The 21,519-nt window shown below is 40.7% G+C and overlaps 1 protein-coding gene across 2 annotated transcripts in view; it reads left to right on the forward strand.

The window, feature by feature from the left end:
• galnt9 (polypeptide N-acetylgalactosaminyltransferase 9) overlaps window positions 1–21,519 on the forward strand; it is a 67,005-nt gene that overhangs the window by 16,197 nt on the left and 29,289 nt on the right. For both annotated transcript variants that reach the window (XM_042102068.1, XM_042102069.1), the window contains exons 3-4: window positions 6,521–6,687; window positions 12,421–12,595. In XM_042102068.1, the coding sequence (XP_041958002.1) occupies window positions 6,521–6,687; window positions 12,421–12,595 (342 nt within the window). The remainder of the gene's footprint in view (window positions 1–6,520; window positions 6,688–12,420; window positions 12,596–21,519) is intronic.

A 21,519-nucleotide genomic window follows, 5' to 3' on the forward strand; every position in this document is an offset into this window, starting at 1 on the left:
TGACGTCTTCTCTGACGTGGCACAGCAAAGCAGTAAACCACAAACGAGTAAACCATAGGACAGTAGGCACAGTGGAGAGCTGTGACCTTAGCTACATGTCCGGAATCTGCAGCAGTCTATTTGTTTCTTGCTACATTGTCTGACTGATCTACTCATTCAATCTACACTTATTTGTTAAAGAATCTGAAAACTGCATGCAAAAATGACTAACCTGCATTACACTCACGTCTGACCTCACCTGGCTCAGATGCTGCATTACAATGAACCACTTTAGGATAGAAACTCAATTTGGAGGGGAGAAATGTACTTTTTACAATATAATGTTGTGATTCTTTAAAGCTTCTCAAATCCGTTGACCATGTCTGTCTATTCTATTATCTCCCCCTACTCCCTCATAATCATTCCCTTCCAGCAGATTTGTACTTGCACACTACTTGTTCATGTTTACTTTATTACGGACAATCTTTTCTCTCACACATTTGTCTCTCAACTCCATCCTACCCGTCGGTGTCCCTTTGTGAGCTCCCCCGCGTCCCACAGGAACTCGGTCCCAATCCACAGATCTACTTCTCATTCACAGCAAACAAGTATATCTACATCTCTCTCACTGAAGACAGGTGCACATTTCATTGGTGCCTCAAAGCATAGGAGTCATTGACTTAACGAGGTCTCAGATTAATTCAAGACAAATGACAAAGGAACCTTCTTAAAAGACTAGTAGCACTGTAGAAGTATTGTGACAGCGAGGACCAGGCAAGCTGTTATCTCAATACAAATTGCCACATCATTGTTGATTTAGAGATACCCGTGTCCCCTAACACTGTATGCAATGAAAGATATAGAACACCTGATTTATGCAGTCGTCCTCTGCTCAAGGTATTTATAGATCCCCTTTTGTGTATGAAAATGTAATGAAGCCTGTCAGTTGTTTATCCACGTCAGGAGCTGACTATCCAAGGGCAGTGCAATTCTTTTGATTTAACTTCCCAATGCTGCCATCCAGTCACAAAGTCACAGTACTGCTTGGAAACAGCAGTGTCTTTTTGTTCCTCAGCATGTTTTGTTAACATTTTTGGAGAAAAAGAACTTTGCTGTTGCTCCACCACTGCCCACGAGTGAGGCGTATAAATCAGAGGCCTTGGTTTTAACGAATCAATCAAGAGGAATCCTCATCTACGGCTTTGATGCTTCCTGAAGTGTGCAAGGTGACATTTGGGGCTGCAGCACTCTACAAACACTGCTCCATCTTTAATCACACACACATACACACATACACACACACACACACACACACACACACACACACACACACAAAAGAAAATCTTCAGTGCTTTGAGAATAATGACAAGGCAGTCGCTTGTGTTTGTAGGATAAGGTTCGCTATCAGATAGTTTTGATCCCATTTCCTGCATCGCATGCTTGCAAGGCCAGCAAGGTTAATGGGAAATTTCATGATGAATCATGGAGCCAAGTACGGGAGGAGCCAACATCATACACCACCAGGAGAGCGCAGTGTGATAAGAATAAGTCTTAATCAGGTGGTCTGCTTCTGTCAGCGCTTGTTCCAGGTCAAATTATTATAACTCTGAAGTGAGCTTAGTTCCATTACCAACAGATGAACCAATCGCTCATTCCCTTACCACCTTACAAGGCTTCCCAGACCAGCAGACAGGTACAAATTTAAGGGTGAGCGATGGCCTAAATTGGATTCAGTAACTAGGGCAATGGAGCAGCGATATCACTTTAAAAAATCTAGCGGCTGAGTTTGACCAATGAGACAATTCCACTGAAGTGAGAGGACACATCCCATTAGCAGTCTGGCTTTGAACAAACAGTGTTCACACACACACAACCCGCCCTCTTGCTTAAACAGAGTCTTGCGTGAAATTGAAGCTGAAATCGCATGATACACACAGTCAAGCATCTCTGTACCTTTAGTGTTTGTGCTCTTTGAAGGTCAACAGCTGAAAGGAATTGGAGAAGCATGTAAATAAATGACCAGATGTAAAATTGAAGTTCAGTATTTGAAGAAAGATTTGTTTCACTTTACTTGAAGGTATCTACATAAGAGTGACATAACACTATTATGAACGTGTCATAAACATTATAAACAAGTCATAAACGTTTATGACATAAAGCTTCTGTCAAAGTGTCATTCTTTGACAGAAGCCAAGATAGGGTTAGGGTTAGTGTTAGGGTTATGACAGTGTCATGTCACTCATATGTAGATACCTTCAAGTAAAGTGTTACTGAAAGATTATATTTTTGTTCACTTGTGTCAATACAGTAGATTTGTAGAATATTTTCTCTTTCATGTTTTAAAAAGCTGAAGCAGATCGACTGGCTGTTTAAAAACTTGCTGATTTGATAGTTGCCCTATGCATTTCATTAATATGATATAAATTTGTATGCTACTGTACCTCAAGCCCTTTATAATGAATAGATCTGCCATGCTTGTGGTCGCTGTTATTTCTCCACACTTCTTTGAAACAGATAAACAGATACTGTGGTTTTAGCCATATTCTCATAACCTGCTCAGTGAACAGTGAAATGTGTCAGTTTTTGATTTGCATATCCTACCCTGCACAACAGCATATTTCTCTCTTGCCTGTCATTGCACTGAAGTGAGCACTGGTTGACATGGGCCAGACTCGCATGCCCCGGGTAGCGGCAACGTCATCAGTCTTAAATGCTGACTGCACAATGTCCACAAGCCTGAGTTGGTTGGTTGTGGGCACGTCTGTCGCAGCCTGCTGGGACCCATCTGGTGCACTTCAGTTTGCCTGGCGAAGCCACAGGGGCCTGGCGATGGTGACTCAGTGAGTCTCGCCTGTTCAGATGTAACACCTGAACTCAGCTGTGTGACTTCACACGGCTCGAAAGCTTGGGCGAGGGCCAGACATGGCTGTCGCACCACCAGATGAGCAAGTCAGGATGGGGGGGTGGGGGTTCCATGATGAATGTGTTTTTAGAATTTATGTGTTTGACAAAACACAGTAGTCAGTGCTTCAAAATGTATTAGTCAAAAATATTCTGTTTTGACCTAAAGTGCAGAAATCTACTAGACAACTTCATTCGTTTAGGTTTCGCGGTTAGCGATACAAGAAAGATCTATAGGTCTGTAGTCTCTTAATCCATATGTAGATAGGGAATTTACATTACATGGAAATATCCAGGCATGAATCATTTGACATTCAAGTTATTGTAGTCTTTGTGAATGTGCAGACTGCAGAGCATAATTGATTTATGAGAGTGAAAGGAAAACATTAGGGGTTCTATTTTGCACACCAGCGCAATTGATTTGGATACTCGCGCTTTTGTCTTTCCTATTTTGCAGTCAGCGCATATTGGAATTTTCCCTCCACAGGTACATGTGCGCCCACGGGGGCGTTTCAGCGAAAAGAGGGGGCGTGTTCCTGTGTGCAGTTTCAGAAAACAATTCCGCCACAGACCAGGAACCTCCTGGTCTAAGTCAGTGGCGCAAATTCAGATGCTATTTTAAGGGCGCATGCATGGCCACAGGCCTGCAAATGAATGCTATGCACACCGATCTACAGACACCCTGTGCACAGATGGAAACATCAAAGGCTTGATAATATTTGTCCGTTTCCCGGCTTTGTTCGTGCATTGGTCAACTAAAAATTTAGTAGCCTATATAGTACATCTACATGCAATATCTTTACATCAACAACGCCTAATTACGACCTATTAATTTGGACAACTTTATACAGCCCTATAAAGGCTAAAGTTACCTTTAGTTTTGTTCCAATTTACCGTTGTGTATGGCTTTAGACATCGTGTGCGCTTTAACATCAGCCTACAGTATAAGGATTACTCCAGCTGCGCTAAGGTTTTGACAAGCACCACAAATTTGCCTATTGTAGCCCATCTGAAATAACTCCAAAACTTTGCTATGTTCCCTCCATCCTTTCGTTGTTTTCAAAAAACGTTTTATATCCATGATGGCCTTGAAGTCTTGAGTTTGTGAATTCGCTCAAATAAGCTTATTATGTGCTGTTAACCAGCAACCAGCATTGTTATTCTCTCTCCTGCTCAAACTAAAGTTGTGCGTGCATTAAGTTGATGATAACGTGTTTACAAACTCTACTTTACATAAAATAAATATTGTAGCCCATTGTCATGCAGTTAATGGGATACTGTGTAGAGTTGGAAAGTTAGGTCAACTTGGAAAGTGTTTCTAGTTGCCTGTTGGTAAGGTACAGCCGTAGCTTACACCTGCAGGAGCGCTTGCTTGGGCGCCTGTGTTGCGAACACATTTCCACGAATCACGGATGTCTTGATGACATAAATTAGGAAATATTAGAGGACTTAATGAGACAAACTGCATGCCGATTCCATTTAACCCAAATGCCCCAGCAGCAGCACGGGAGAGGAGAGCTTATCTGACAGATCTGCATTGTCTATAGTGAGGTAATGTTAGATTACATTGCAAAAATATCACCATGCATTCATAAGCTCGTGATTCAGTGAAAGTGATCCCAAAACATCAGAAAGTGACATTTCAGTATTACATTTTGTCAAAAGGAAAAATCAATAGCAAACTGTTCACAACTGACTATAGCACTGCACCGTTCATGGTTGCGCCTGGCAAATCCTCCATCATAATAGCAATCCGCTATGGAACAAGTGTGCCTGTTGTTAAAGGGAATGTGAGATGACGCTCTGATTGGTTTATTGCACGTTACGCCCAAACCACACCCATGAACAATGTAGCTGCTACAGACCACCCCATTTTAGATTTGCGTCGGGCGCAACAGTCAATATTCTGCTGGTAAAATAGAGACAGTGCCCAAGATCCGCCCACAAAGCGGTTTGTGCGAAGTCAATTGCGTTAAAGTGCAAGATAGGTCAGTAAGTAGGCTAACGTGTTCTGTGCTTGTTAATGCAATGATCTCCTTTTATCTCAATTCATTTAAATGCATGAACCATGTTCTGCACATTCACAAAGACTACAGTAACCTGAATGCTTGGGCACAGTGCAGATCATGCAACTGTGGCTCTACTCAGCTGTGGCGTGACCCATATATGTCATTCAAAGCTGTTAGGACAACCTTTATGCAACTCAGGACATTCCCTATCATGAGGAAATGAGAAAAGTGTCTGTTGTATTTTTTTATTTGGTGCTATGAAGGCAACCTCTTCAGACTTCAAGTTGTTGTCTGGAGACAGATGAGTACATTTTTTAATGGCAATACATTTTTGCAGAATGTTTTTAAACACATACACATAGCTTCATGCTGTGGGAGTACATAATCTCTGACCATATAATTTAATTAAGATTACATTATCATAACCAAACATGTGGAGTTCTACATGGCTTTTATCCATTCAGATCTGATATTGGGTGAATATTAAGCATGGAATTGGGTAAAATAAAGAAATACATAAAACATATTTTCAAAACAGATATAATGGTCAAAGAGCTCATTTGATAACTTCAAAATAATAAGACTGATTATATGAAACTAAAGTCTCTTTCTTGTTTAGCTCACATGACATTTTCCTCTCAAAGTGGTTTGCAGCATTGCTACAAAATGCTTCCATTTTAACGCATATGTGTTGGCAAGAACCAATTGGTTGACTGCCCTGCAGGGTTACTACTTGTTAAAAATATTTTTCTCTATTATTTCTGCTCATCCCTCAGCCAGTTCTTCAAATAAAACCAAATCTCTGTCCTTAAAATGTCACTCTTGAATGGTATGATCACAGGATATACCATCGAATGCTGAATCACATAATCCCCAGTGATTTCAGAATGAATGCACAGAAAGCCGAAGGGGATCACTGCTGGACCACTCTCTGAGTAACAGGGAGGGGGACTTTAAAAAGAGATGCTGATCAAGTGCTCACAGTTACCATAAGAATCAGGCGAATGTGACAGGAGCTCAATATTTTCTGGGCAGGATGGGAGCTATGGAGACCTAGCTCAACTGACCTGGCCAATGGAGACCTAGCTCAACTGAGAGCTATATCATTCTTTAAGAATACAATAGAAGAATAGAAGTGCTTTGTTATTCACTGTGCTGTATCTGGGTTAGCTTTCATGCCGTACAACGGGGCCTTTCAATAATCACTGGCTGATACTTTGGTTTGGTTACCATGGCACTGTATTGAGGGAGCTACAGTTAAGAGTGCTAACAGAGTGTTTCCATTTTTGAGCAGATGCTGTGCTACAGGGATGTGCTTAATGTCCTTTGATCCCCGTACATTGTCCTTCCTCTGTAACTCACCACATTCACTGTAATTAGAGTATCAGAGTGACCCTTTATGCTAGCAGTACCTGGAGAACCTATGCCAGAGTCTAGTCTAGGATGCATTATTGTCCGACTTGAGTCTGAAAAGTGTGTATGGTGTTTGGATCAATTCTGAATGGCAAAAACCTCAAACTGATTTGAATCAGACAGATCCTTCTGTGTGCCTGCATCTTTTATTGTGAATGTTTCTGATGAGTAAACTAGAGACATGTATTGATTTTTGTACTTCTGTTCCTTTTTTGTAGATGCAAGCCCCTGAGCTACCCAGATGATCTTCCTCAGATTTCTGTGGTGTTCATTTTTGTGAACGAGGCGTTGTCAGTCATCCTACGGTCTGTCCACAGCGTAGTTAACCATACACCAGCTCATCTCCTCAAAGAAATCATTTTGGTCGATGACAACAGCGACAGCGGTAAGGATGATGAATATACATTTCATTTAATTTAAGTTCAGTCTACTTTTTTAAACACAAATGAGCCCTTTGAAATTATTCTTCCTCTTAATTACAGTAAACGTTTCTGACTTGTAAAATAAGAGGGCCCTAGAATTCTGGGAGTGACTCCCATTGACATTTGCAACATGTCTATTAAACAGAAACGAATTCAAACATTAAGTTACGTAGCCAATGTTAGCCAATTAGGGTTAGAGTTAGGATTAGGTTAGGGCTAGGGTCTGGGAACATAGGGCTTTGATTGTTTTTTTTTCCTGTATTGATTTAAGCTAGTTACATTCCATTTACAATTGATAGTTTTTCTTAAGTACAATGTTATTTCAGTTTCAAAATAGCCTACTGCATACACTGCAAAGAATTCCTTAAAAACTGCAGTTTTGACACTCTTCCAGTAAGGGCAAGGGCTAAATGGAAATTTGTCTCTGCAGCTGAAAAACCTGTGCAAGCTTGCTCTTCAGTTTAAATACCAGATATGATTTAGGCTATTGTAGCTAAAGCTGCTTCATAAAAAGCCTCATGGAAAGCCTGCGGTCCTTATCAGACACCATCACAATCGATTCATATTGAATATACAGTAGGCTACGCTAAAGGTACAGTAGCTTACTGATTTAGCATCCAAGTAAACATGTTTGTTTCTGTGAGGCAACATAACGCTAATGTTAAGGCAATGAACCTAGGCCTACCTGTAGGTCAGCTGATGTTTATGCTGAATTCAAAAGCACATTGTGTTCGCTCTTACCGCTTTTTGGAGAATGCCTGTCCATATCCTTAAATTAATTTCCATGGGAGGCTATGATGAAGGTCAAACCATAGGCTAACTTACTCCTTTGCCAGCTGTTACTGCCAGCAAGCATTTGCCAACTGTGGTAACCTACTTCAACAGGTGGTGTTTACACAGCGATTGTGTCATCTGTCCACCACCACTGCAGTAGGCCTACTGTACATTTACTAACTGAAACATTGGTGCTGAGAACAATTTCATAATTTAGCTTAGTGAGATGATCAATCAGCTTTAATTCATGCCAAAAGTTTTTACATGTTTTTTTACGCTAGTTATGCTGATTTTGGAATTTTCGAATTTTGGAGCAGGGTTGTAATTTATGCTATGCTTTGAGATGACCCATGCTTTTGTTCCCATCATGGGTGTGTTTCTGAGCATGCACAATACAGTATATCAGTCTCTTATAATTCATTGTTGATTGTCTGCAACAAAGAAGTATGACTGAAAAATGTGTCAGTAGTTGTGGGTAGAGAACCCATCATGATTGTTGAGGGGGGTGGATCTGGGATGCCAGACACCCCTGTAGAGCCTTCTGAATGTGGGCCTAATTCATCAAAACTATGATGATTGGGGCAGCCGTGGCCTACTGGTAAGCACTTCGGACTTGTAACCGGAGGGTTGCCGGTTCAAACCCCGACCAGTAGGCATGGCTGAAGTGCCCTTGGGCAAGGCACCTAACCCCTCACTGCTCCCCGAGCGCCGCTGTTGTAATGCAGGCAGCTCACTGCGCCGGGATTAGTGTGTGCTTCACCTCACTGTGTGTACACTGTGTGCTGAGTGTGTTACACTAATTCACGGATTGGGATAAATGCAACCAGAGACCAAATGAGACCAAATTTCCCTCACGGGATCAAAAGAGTATATATATACTTAATATATATATATGAAGGAAGGTACCTGCTTATTAACTCCAGTGAAATGTTCTCGAAGGCTGTTTTGTTATTGATTTTGTTTTTGATGGCAAATTGGATCGATTGTTAATTGGCCGCTGTGGGAAATCCCCTACTATATTTCACTATGACTTTAACACCTCTTCTGTGTATATCTGAAAAATATTAGCATTGATGCAACGTATTCTGCCTACTCTCAGTAGGCCTACATGCCTCAACCTGTATAACACAATGACGTTGAAGTGACATGTATATTTAATGTAAACTTGATTTAAAACATTTTATTGGAATTAGTTGCTCAAATTGGTTCATAGCACGAATACATTTTGTAAACTGAAAGAGAAATGCTGCATTCATTTCAGACATTTAAATTATGTGCAACCGATGTTCACATTACAATTAAGTAGATTATTTTTTTCATTATTTCAAGGCATGATTTAAATAACACTCTATTGGCAACAGCACAATATGGAAAACACCAGACGGACAGTGGTTTTCTTGTCCCTGCTCTGCCCAACTTCCTAGCTCTGTTTTGCTCTCTTCATAGTCTAATGTTACCAATGCAAAGTCTATATGTGGAGGCAAAGGCATTGGAAGGACACTACCATCTATAATCTTATCTACCATATTTCTTTACTTTGCATCCAAGCAATGCCTTTTTATAAAGGCAGAGACTGCTACTAAGCCTTATCCTAATCCTAATTAGCCTATGATGAAAGCAGTTGGAACTCCATTTCAGCATTCAAAGAACCATAAAACAAGTCAGATATTGTTGAATGCAACATTGTAACTTCTTTACAATGAGCAGCATGTTATCCAAAAATGATATCTTACAGACAAGGTTTGATATAATTTATGAAAGTAAAAAGTTCAAATAACATTCTAGTTATTGAAACCATTCAAATTGCTGTGATAAATGCAATCTTCACCCATTGACTGACTGCTTTTTCAAACAACCCAAAATGCATGGATGCCTGCCAGGCATACTGAGATTCTTTAGTCCCAGAAAATCATTGTGGCTTTTGTCCGCCATGGTTGTCAGCCTCCCTCATCCCTTACCACCTCTCCAAGTATGGACTACAATGGAATGCTTGCACTGAATCTGAGCTCAATCCATATATCTGCAGGGAATTTACACACAATCACTGCAAGGCATTTTAGGAGCCTGGCCAGGGATCTGTTCTCAAATATGCTTCTCCTGCAATAGCATACCTCCTGCTTACTGGAACCTCCCTTTGTGAAGCTTTTCATTCCTACTAGGCCAATGTTTTGTAGTTAATTAAAGAACACACATTTGTAATGGCAGGTTTTACTTTCTTTCTTTTTTTTAAACACAGGTGAAAACATTTAAGTAATGTAATATTTGTGTTTTTGCCTGAGCTATTTTTGGGCAAAAAACTAATGCTACTTTTTTGAACATATGTCTCAGTAATTTTGTCTGAACACTAATTTGCTAAGAACAAAAGCAAAGCAAACAAAAGCCACATTTTCCATTGTTTGTTAAGAAAGCCAAGGATGCCCAGATTTATGCTACACCACAAAACTTGGCACCTTGCAGCAGATTGTGCTCCTGTGCAAACCAAGGCTAAACCAGGCAAGTCCATGGATGATTCATAGGCAACCTTAATTTAATGAGTAGAATGCCTCAGCATCAACATTAATTCAAATACACAAGAGTCCTTTGATTCAATTTCTGTGTGTGTGTGTGTGTGTCTCTGTGTACACGTGAACCAGTGTGTGATTGAGAGCGTAGAGAATATGGAACACCAGAGAGGGGATGGAGGAAGCGATGGCAAACCAAAATGAGCCCCCTTGGGGGTGTACTCTTGAACACAGTTAGGGGTTCAGAAATAGCAACAACACCAGAGAACCTCATGGTTCCCGTGTCCTCTGGTGAACCATTGTGTATATTGTGTTGGGGCTCCACTCCGATCAGGCCGGGGTCTGTTCCTTTTGTGTTTCACTGTGTTTGGTCTGCCTCCTGCAACACCTGCTTTTCGCACGGCAGCCAGTTTTGCATCCAAAAGGCCTGTCTTTTTCACAGGCTCCACACTGTACTAGATTCCAACCGACATTTGGCCCCGCATCCCCTTGGCAGGGACTGAGGTCCCATCTTCCCCCAGGCTGGCCTGCACAGGAGCTGCATAAATGGCATCCTGAAAAGGGACCAAGCCAAAGTCAACAGTGGCATCCGCCTCATCCCAGCTCCATCTCAGCGGAAGCTGCGCAGTGGGAAGCATATTTAACACCAAACGGAGAGGCAAAATTGTAACGCTGGTGATAGTGTCGCCAGCATGCTCTCTGACCAGTTTTGTTTTGTTTGCTGTAACAATGATTCCAGTGTTAATGTTTTGCTGACGCGGTTGCTGTGCTCGGGCGACATTAAACCATTAACATGCAAGGCTGGCTACTTGACCTTTCCTCGGTGGTTCTGCTTGTCCTTTCTCATTTAACATGTGGTGTGTGAAGTGCCTGGAGGTACACTGAGGATTACTTGTGAATAATGAATCATACTTAGCAACCACACTCCCTCCGTCATGTCTCTTGTCACCTAAGACTGAGACCACTGCACACAACAGTTCTGTGTGAGCCTTGAGCCTTATTTTTAATTTTTCAGGGTTTTTTCTCCAGTTTCATTTGATGCCGAATTATGTAGACAGCCACTCAATTTTCATTACCCTTTTCTCAAATGAGGCCCCGAACACAGCCTTCTGAAATTCAATTTTTTAGTGTAGAGAACATAAATAAACAGACATTGTTTGATTTTCACTGAGAGAAAAGATGAGTACCATTATCCAATCTTTCTTACATGAGGAGAGCATTGGGCCTCGACAGATCCTTCATTCCTTGGACATTCATATTAATCTAAGCGTGAACAGCTATTGTCTTGGCTTGCATTATTTTCCATCTATTATCATACCCTTGGGGGCTGCACAGCATCATCCATCCACAAGCATTGCCTTGTGAGCCACACATCAAGCTGTGGCACCAGATTTGAGCATTAAGCTGAAAGCGTCCATTTTGATGAAATAAGAAGACGCATACGCTTTACTTCTGACTTAGCTTCTCTATCTGAAACCACGTGCATGTGAAATATCTTCATAATCCACAATGTAATGTGCACAGATGTTAGAAGTCATAAATTGCCACAATTATGTCTGAAAGACGGCAGTTTTTCTTAGTTCAGATTCATTGTTCGGTACAGCTTCCTTCGGTATGCGGTCATTAAAAAAGTGTTTACAGGGACAGATGGTGTTCAATAACGTTTGATTTCAGCACATTTATTGCAGGCAGCAGGTCTCATTTTTATCCTGATAGATAAATGTAGCTTCAATTTGTGAACTGTAAGGGTGTTTATTTGTTGAAAACACACAGACACATTCCCACACACACACACACTCCCTCTCACAGTCCAAATTCCCTCTACTGTGACATCTTCATCAAAGTTATAAATTATGTTGTGTATTTCTCCCGAGCTGATTTATGTGAGGAGTGAGAGTGGGATTCGCGCATCGGAGCGTTTAGGAAGCTGTGCACGGCAAGTGTCCTTATTACTCTCCTCTGCCCGAAACTAGAGCACTCAGCAACCTGCAGCGAGAAGCTCAAACACTCATCAATCTCCCCCAAGCATGTCCTTGCCTGCCATTTGTTTACTTCCCCCCAGCTCATCCTGCACCGGGCGCAGGAGGCTTCACCTGACTGCTGAGAGAGGGGATAGTGCTCGGAGGGCCAGAGCCCATAACTGCTCATGGCCAGTCAGCTGATGGTGACCACAGTCTGTGTGGATGGATGAAATTTGGAAATTCACCATGAAGCCAATATAGTGACCATTTGGAGGTCGCATCACACTAATGACAAGTCCCCAAAAAAGGAATTACATTGCTGGGGAGACTTAAATAGCCTACTTTGTTTTCTTGGGGAAGGAAGGAGGGAGGGGGGTTTAACATAATATAACATGGAAAATGCCACTCATTCACAACTGCCATTCATTCATCTGTTTCTACATATCTGTTCTTCCTTCAGTGGAGTTGAAGTTCAATCTGGACCAGTACGTTAACAAGCGTTACCCAGGCCTAGTGAAGATTGTGAGAAACACGAAGCGTGAGGGCCTGATTCGCGCCAGGATCCAGGGATGGAACGCTGCCACCGCGCCCGTTGTGGGCTTCTTCGACGCACACGTGGAATTCAACACTGTTTGGTGAGTCGAGGGTCATACTCATTTAACCTGGTATTGACTGTGATTGCAGAGAGCGGTGTGGTAGGGCGACCTTGTTCTGACTGTGTTAAACAAAAATGAAGCTACTCCCCTGACAGAGAGAGCTGCAGCCCGTTTCATTGCCTGCCAACTGTAAATATATATAGATTGAGCGGAAGGGTTGAACGCATGCATCGCATGTGAGAATCAGAGCATGCTGTAGCAGGCTGTGTGTACTTATTCGTTCTGTCTTGTACGATTTGGGTTAACAGCTTCCTTTCTTTGTTTTAAGGGTATAAAATAAGGGTAGCATGACTTATTAAACTGAATGTCATGTTACATTCTCAATTAAATCATTTGCCGTTTTAACACACTTGGTACTCTGGGGTGCAACCAAGATACAGATGGTTTGGATTTACTGGATTTACATCTGAAAGCGGGGAAGTGCATATGGAAACTATGAATTTGAGATGTTGATTGACCTAACTTTTTCCAAATTTGTGTATTTCAGTTTGCAGAAATTAACAAATCAGGAATATTCGTGGAAAGTTATTTAGAGCATGTAGAGCACATGTGGAAATATTTTCCATTTTTAATACTACACCAAATTGTTAAACTACATTTAACGACCAACTATTAGCAGCTGAATTTCTTTTCTGAACTCCAATGGTCGGAATAAAACATTGCAAATTCAATCACAAACTGGAGGGGCAATCTGACAGTCTGAGAGTTTTGTGAGAATGTTAATTAAATAGCTGTGGGATATTGCGGTGATGGAATTCTAATGTGCTGATAAGCTAATTGAATACTGGGCTAAGAGTTTAGTGGAGTGTCAGGAAACTCAATAAAAGAAATTCCCTATGTTCTCAACCTCACTCTGACTTTAAATACAAGTCACTTTTTCACTTTAGCCTACTTGTTTGTTTACCAGCTGTTGATCAATGTCAGTGCCAATTTCATATGAGTACCGTACGTCCCACATAGAAAAAGCTACAGAAGTTACTGAACTTTGCAGTGGTGCTGTGGCCGGGGGAGGGTGGCCTAGTTTGTAAAAAAAGGTCTGATGTAATTAATAATACATGAATTGGATCTATCTTCGTTTGCTGGTGGGAATTCAGTCGGCCCTGATTCCCCACTTCGCTCTCTGTCTCTCTCTCTGTGTGCCACCCTTTGGACTTACAATGAGACTAAATCAGCCAAGCCCACCTGTTTATGCGCGGCAATGGAGAGGGTTTGCCATCACCTGTAGTGTCTCGTCTCCGTGACGATGACTGATGTCCTGGAGTCTTCCTCATCTGTTTCGCAATCTGCTCGTCTTCAAATATGGATGTCCTCTCCTCCCACTTGTGACCCTTTGAATTTCCATTTCAGACGTTCCCCTCGCTACGTCATGTAGTGGTTTCTTTTGCGCGCGCGCGCGTGTGTGTGTGTGTGTGTGTGTGTGTGTATGTGTGTATGTGTGTGTGAGGCTTTCCTCCTGCCTCTGGATGATACATTTTACATAAGTAAGCTTTTGTGTGCCTGCAGAAGAACAGATGTGTTCTCTGATTGCATCAACCACATGTACACACCAGCAGGGTGCCTTGCTCAAGAGCTCCTTGGATTACATAATATTCATACTTTGTATGTACTGTATGTGTGTGTATTTTGTGTGTGTGTGTGTGTGTGTGTGTGTGTGTGTGTGTGTGTGTGTGTGTGTGTCTGTGTGTGTGTGTGTGTGTGTGTGTGCGTGTGTTTGTGTGTGTGTGTTTGCACTGTATACATGCATATTCCTCTGCAACCATGCTCCTTTACAGACAAACGCAGTGCATGTTTAATTTACCCTTTGCTGTGAATATCATAATCGGAAACCATTTGTCTCATGAATACATCCAGGTAAATTTCCGACTCTCACTCTCTCACCAGTATAGTTGTGGTCAAAATGAATCCAAGACAACTGGTGTGAGACTTCAGCTTTATTCACAACGCCGGGAGCATGTTACCCACATGAAATGTCAAAATAACAAGCCCATTGAAAAGGCAGGTGCTGGACAAAAAGTGCTAGGCTATAAAATGAAAAGAGGGTGGAATGTCTGCACACTTGCTCCCATCAGCCTCCTAATTTATTATTTCATTCTACTTTCTTTTTATTTTTAATCCTGCCTGCCTCCCTTTTTTACCCTACAATGTTCAGTGTTTGAGTACATGATAAAGCGCTCTACAAATAAAAAAGCAATCAGAGTGCAGGTTTTGTGCTGTTTGAGGGACCCTTAGGTCAGGTTGATCCCTGTATGAGGGCCCCCATGAAAAAAGGCGATGCATTAGTGAGGCACCCTGTGTCTGTGATGAACAGTGGATGGAAGGATGTACGAGGGGCACCTGTATGTGTGAAGTGCATGAAAAGTTTTACAGAATGCCAGCACTATGGTTGAGTAGGTGCCCTGGCTACCATACCAACATCCATTGAGGCAAATCTTAAAAATATATAAAAAGAAATGAAAAAATATAAAAAATATTATTATTACTATTGCTAAAGTGTACATTTTTAATTTATGTTAAAATAAGAGCAGTTAAAACTGTCCGGTCAAATTTGACCGCGAACAGTACATTAAGGGGGGTAGCAACGAACAGTGTTTAAAGGTCAATGACTATTCACCAGTGTTACGTTTTGAGCTTACGCTCTTTATCAGACTTGAATATCAGACAGACTGTCGCCATATTTAAACAAGTACAAAAGGTCACATGACCAACCCCACCAATAGGCTTGATCCATAAATATATAGATTTACAAAAGCATATACATATACACATAATATCTACAAAATGCATGTACTTATAGAAAAACATTTATATAGTATACATACACGTATACACAATGTCACCTAAAGGGTTAAATGAAGACAGTATTAGGCCCTTTCTGTAACTGACCTGACTGTGTGATGGTGTGTCATGACTCGACTATGTGAACTACTATCTGGATATGGTTGTATACTTGTATTTTACAAATGTGAATGTAGTCTCCTTCATATAATTGTATGATGAGTAACCTGTAGACTGAATAGACACCAATATAATGTTTACTTATAATTATGATGGCCTAATGCGGCCTGATATATATATATATATATATATATATATATATATATATATATATATATATATATATATATATATATATATACTATATAAATGTTTTTCTATAAGTACATGCATTTTGTAGATATTATCTGTATATATATGTATATATTTTTTTGTAAATCTATGTATTTATGGCTCAAGCTGGTGGGATTGGTCATGTGACCTTTTGTACTTGTTTAAATATGGCGACAGTCTGTCTGATATTCAAGTCTGATGAAGATCGTAAGCTCGAAACGTAACACTGGTCATTAAAAAATCCTAATGGAGCAAGTGTGCGGACATTCCACCCTCAAAGTGACAAGCCCACCCATCTGTGGGTGAAGCCAACTCTTATACCCTTAACACACACCCACGGAAAATCACAAGTTGTCACCCACCAGTGATCATTTAACCATCTGTTTTTTTAACAGAGATAAGAAATGTTTACAACCCCTCATCCTGAGGGTCACCATCAGTTTGATGACACAGGGGTTATCTTAGCACTCCTAAGTCAAAACATTCTTACAGAGGGGTTTCAGATGACACAGGAGTCAGAGGATGGTAACCAGATTTCACTATATATGTAAGGTATACTAAATACCTCAATGAGAGACATATAAAAAATATCCCACATAGTCAATATGTAATTAATACACAGCGAAGAAAAACGGAACCAAGCCTTAACAGTTATAGATTCAACCCCTACTACAGATATATGTGCATGCCTTAAGAAATACATCCCATTTATCATATAACGGTAATACAGCCAGCACTTCCGGTGATAAGTGAGATGGATAGAGCCTCATATGGAGTGACCTTGTTACAGCTACTGGAGCAGAGAAGCCTTACCTGTTTTACAGCACAATAGTTGCACTCCCAGAGTTCGCACACAAGAGCAGAATGTTCTTTCACTGTCACAGTTGAGTGCAGTTGCAAATAAACATTCGATTCAAGCACATGATGTAGCAGCGCTTTTACAAGTTTGGCCACCCATTCCAATTTTAATGCAGCTGCTTCACTCTGAGTGTTACGAGTGGTGTACTATTGATCATGAAGCCTCCACCATCTATAAGCAGGTAATCCATTCACTAACAACGTCTGCATTGAAACACCTGAGGATTTTTTTCTTTCGCTTAATCCTTGTTTAATCTTTTCTTTATTGACTTGATTGACCAGGAGCTGAAGAGCTCGAGTTAATACTTCTATTACCTTCTATATCAGTTAAGGCGTGCTTATTTTTCCCTCTGACAGTCCCATTACAAGCCAGGAAACAAAATCATCCATCCTATAGCAAACTATTCCCCAGGCTAATTTATCAGTCACAGCCATGGCCTATTCTCAACCAAACGCATACAGTTAATGAACAAACATATAATGAGGTTCTAATGAGCCATCCGTACATCTCGAATTGAAGCTGCACAGGGGCGCTCCAGAGGAAAGGATATTATTTATTTATTTATTTATTTTTTCTTTTTTTTGTGAATGATACACTGTTGCAAACTCAGGTTAGTCGTGATTAATGGATCCTCGGTGCTCGGAGAGGCACACAGGAGAGATAAGGCAGCAGAGTGTGGAGTGTAATGAAATGCACATTTCCAGATAGAGAGAGGGTTGCCTTTCTACCTTATAATAACCTCCCAACCCTATATCATCAGTGTGCAGGGTAAGAACCAGAGGGCCAACAACTTTTGCAACAAATCCAGGTATACATTATAGGCATATAGACTACAGTATATATACCGTATACAGTATATGTTTAAACACGTTTTTTCATTTATTATTATCATTAGCAGTAGTAGTTACTATTGGTAGTAGTAGTAGTAGTAGTAGTAGTATTTTTTTGTTTGTTTTTTAGATAGACCCCTGTAGATACAAAAGTGTACACACAGTGCTCAAAGCTAATATCTGAATGATATGGTGGCCTTTACCAGATCAGAAAGTTCTTTTAGGTCTTTATCAGGATGTGGTTTCCTGACTCCTGTGGTCATATGCATCTATTATTCCTTTTTAATATGTTTTATATATGCAGTAACTAGTCCATATGGACTGTATGCACTGATACACATGTCCCTTTGCTGTTTTTGCCACTGTCAGCAATTCCTTAGTAAACAGCATACTAATGAAGAATCAGATGATTTTGCTGTATAAAAGCACCCAACCATGTAAAGATTGGATATGCAATACAGAGTCTATGCTGAAATAGAGGCACGGTAAAGGTCTGTGCCTAGAGAAATAATGTTCCTTCAGGAGAGCCCTAAGCCTTCAATTTAAAGTATTAGACAGATGTTGAAACATTACAGTGCTAGGATAACAGGAAATGGCTTCAGGAGGAGAGTACTCTCAGAACTGCATACACAGGTAATATTCCAGTTAGGAGCCACCAAAGCTCAAATGATGGCACTTGTTTGAAACCCATCTAACTGTAAAACCGTTACCAGTTGTGTTCCTAATTCTTGTTTGATTTCCTTCATAATCACGTCAGCTTTATTTCAGATGTTATTCTTTTCTTTAATTTGTGGAGTTCCCAAGGGAAATAAATGAAAGTGAGCCATAATTGTCTGATAAACTCATGTATGGGATGAACTTTGTGGAATTTCACTGGCCTTTTAGATATCTAATCTTACAGAGCACTTTTTCAGTCACAGAGACAATTCAAAAAGGACATGTAAAGTCAAGCATATGAAGCTGAAGATCACAGTTTATTAATTCTGTTGTATAAAATGGTGCTTTTATGGTAGTCCTTTGCTTTTACAGGTCCATATGGGCATGGAGATGCCTTCATGATTGAAGTTTTAGTCTAGCTTTCAGCTGAATCTGAACATTTTGACCCACTTACATTAGGCAGAGAGTCCTCATAAAAAATATCATTATTAAGGATGTGGGGTGTTTGTTTCAAGGGTCTTTGGTAGGAACACTTTGAGTGGTGTAGTTGCATTTCACTTAGATTCAAAAGAAGTGAAGAACCCAGAGCTCTTTGTGTCAAATGCTTGGGCAGAATCCAATGAGTGATTTTCAACTCAATTGGAATACACATTCATTTCGGTCCCTTTTGTATATGATGATGGCGGTTAGTTCTTTGTATAACTACTTTCTATGGCTACCATATTCAGACTAGCCTGGTGAAATTCAGACTTATTTACTTCATGAAAAGAGTCTGGTGACTCACAATTGGGATATGTTTCCAAGTCTAGCATTGTGACGGGTGTATACTTTGCGTTTGCTTTGAAATCATTGTTCCAGCCTAACCAATCACGTTGATCAGGCGTTCCTAACATGGCCATGGTATATCCAGACACCAATATTAGCTGGCATCAATGCATACTCTACTCTGTCCAGATAATGTTGAAATGTAAAAAGCTTGACAACTGTGAGGGCTGCAGATGGGTGGGAAAAGCAGTGACTAGCCACACCAGTAGTGTTTGTATGGTTCTCATCTTCTCTGTTTGATGTCCTTATGTGTTGTGAGCTTCAAAAAGCACAGGTCAAATATGAATTCATTCAGAACAACAAAACATTACATCATAGCTATCTGGAACTATCCAGAAGATAGAATCCAGGATCTACCCTTTGATCTGGATCTGCTCCAGAATTAAATCGTTTCTCTCTTGACTCATGCCACAACCCTCCACCAAGTTTCATGAATATTGGTATATTTTGTATACGGTAATCCTGCTGACAAACTGTAAAAAAAAAACATAAACCTCACTGGCAGAAGTGGCAGTTCAGCAGCAACACCGGTTCAAATCCGGGTCACAGTACAAATTGTTGGATTGAAATTGCATACAAATAAGACTTGACGGATGAATCAGGATCACCAATAAACTGATTTATTGTAGATGGTAAAGGAGCAGATACAAAGAAAAAGTCTCAAACAGGCAGTCTGCAGAATCTAACAGGCTATTTCTTACTGTAGCTGCTGAATGAAGCAGGCTGACCAGGGCAGCAGAGGTGCGAGTCCAGTCGCTCCTTGGATGCTTCTCAAAGGAGCGCTCATACAGAATCAAGTAATTCTGTCATGGGACAAATGGTCCTAATTGCATCAAAATGGACACAGCCATATTTGGGGGTGGTCAACATAATGAATAGATAGGGCATCTTAAGAGACAGAATACTGGAGCATAATGATATGGTGATACAGTACATGGTGTATAAGTATAAGTAAGTATAAGTATACTCTTTTGATCCAGTGAGGGAAATTTGGTCTCTGCATTTATCCCAATCTGTGAATTAGTGAAACACACTCAGCACACAGTGTACACACAGTGAAGTGAAGCACACATTAATCCCGGCGCAGTGAGCTGCCTGCATCAACAGCGGCGCTCGGGGAGCAGTGAGGGGTTAGGTGCCTTGCTCAAGGCCTACTGGTCGGGGTTTCGAACCGGCAACCCTCCGGTTACAAGTCCTAAGCGCTAACCAGTAGGCCACGACTGCCCCTAGTGTACCTCTGCTTGCACATATAGCAACATAAGGAGAGAGAGGCATGTTTTCTTTGTGTCTGGGGCACCTTAATCCATAAATATACACAACATTATTTGGTGTCTATCAGGCTGGGGCTGCATGTATGGTCTGAATTAGTGAGACTAACCCCCTTGTATATGGTTCCACATATTTTAGCTGCAAGTGAGATACATCTGAATTGTACTATACATAAACCTCCAATCAATGTTTTGTACTGTAGATGCTGTTTTTACTGTCTTGTAAATTATTTGTTTGCATTTTTTTTTTAATTATTTGTTGAGACTGACCTCTTGTTGTGACACTGAGTTTGATCGTAAAAAAGTGCTTCATTTGTTTTTTCGTACTCTCTGCCCATTTGATCACTTGATTCTCAGAGGAGCCAAGTGTTTCTCTCGCAAGGACAGAACGAGACAGTAGAGTCTTTTGAAGGTTAGAAACTAGAGAAAACATCTCTTTGCTTGCTTTGAATCACAGTTTCATCATTAAAGCGAAAAAACAAATATGAAGCATATGAATATCATGTCTGTGTTGTCTAATTATCTAGTGGTTAATTTGTAAAAGTTGTTCTCTTAGCCAAATTAATCACATCAGACATTTTTGGCAGAGATTCAAACTTGGTCTCCTGTTGGACTCATTAAAAAATAAAAGGAGGCAAAGGCTTTTGAGGGGAAATACCACCGCGTCACTCCAAAAGACTAAACAGACAAGTTCAAACGACCCAAACAAGCACATGGGTATTCTGCCTTGGGAGGGTTCTAGTTTTTATTCCCATGTCTGGACCGAGGGTTACAGCCGAGTTTCACTGGAATCCATTCGTAGAGTGAAAGTGTTTCATTCACAGAGCATAAAAATTGTTTTAGAACACTGGTCTATTTTTTTTGAATGTGCATTCAAGTCTGGTGTAGCTAGTTCCATTGATTATAGTGGGAGCTAACGTTGCAGCATACGCTCCATGAACAGAACCCTTGCGTTGAGCGCCCGCTGTAGTCGCCTGTTTGGACGAGTGGCTTCTGTTTCTTTACTACCTTTTTTTTTAGTAAATATGCCTTTATCTGCGGTGTACTGTCTAAGTATACTTATCGTGGGAGTGTTACTGAATGGTTTGAGAGCATACACGCTACTTGTGAAGGCAAAGTGCGCTTAAGGAGCTTATGTACTCACCACTGTAGCGCCTTCACTGTATATTAAGTGGGTGGGCTTTCAATGCACTGCCCTATGAATCGCCAGGTTTAAACCAGATATAGAGCAGCAGCCTGGAATAGTCATATGCAATGGTGAATGATGATAAATATCAAAAAAGGAGCAGAGAAATAAGTATACCGTGGTGGTTGTGACAGGCGTGATCTTGGATCAAATCAAAAACATTTGATTGA

The sequence above is a fragment of the Alosa sapidissima genome, chromosome 8 (genome assembly GCF_018492685.1).
Source record: "Alosa sapidissima isolate fAloSap1 chromosome 8, fAloSap1.pri, whole genome shotgun sequence".
In the NCBI taxonomy this organism is placed as follows: Eukaryota; Metazoa; Chordata; class Actinopteri; order Clupeiformes; family Clupeidae; genus Alosa; species Alosa sapidissima.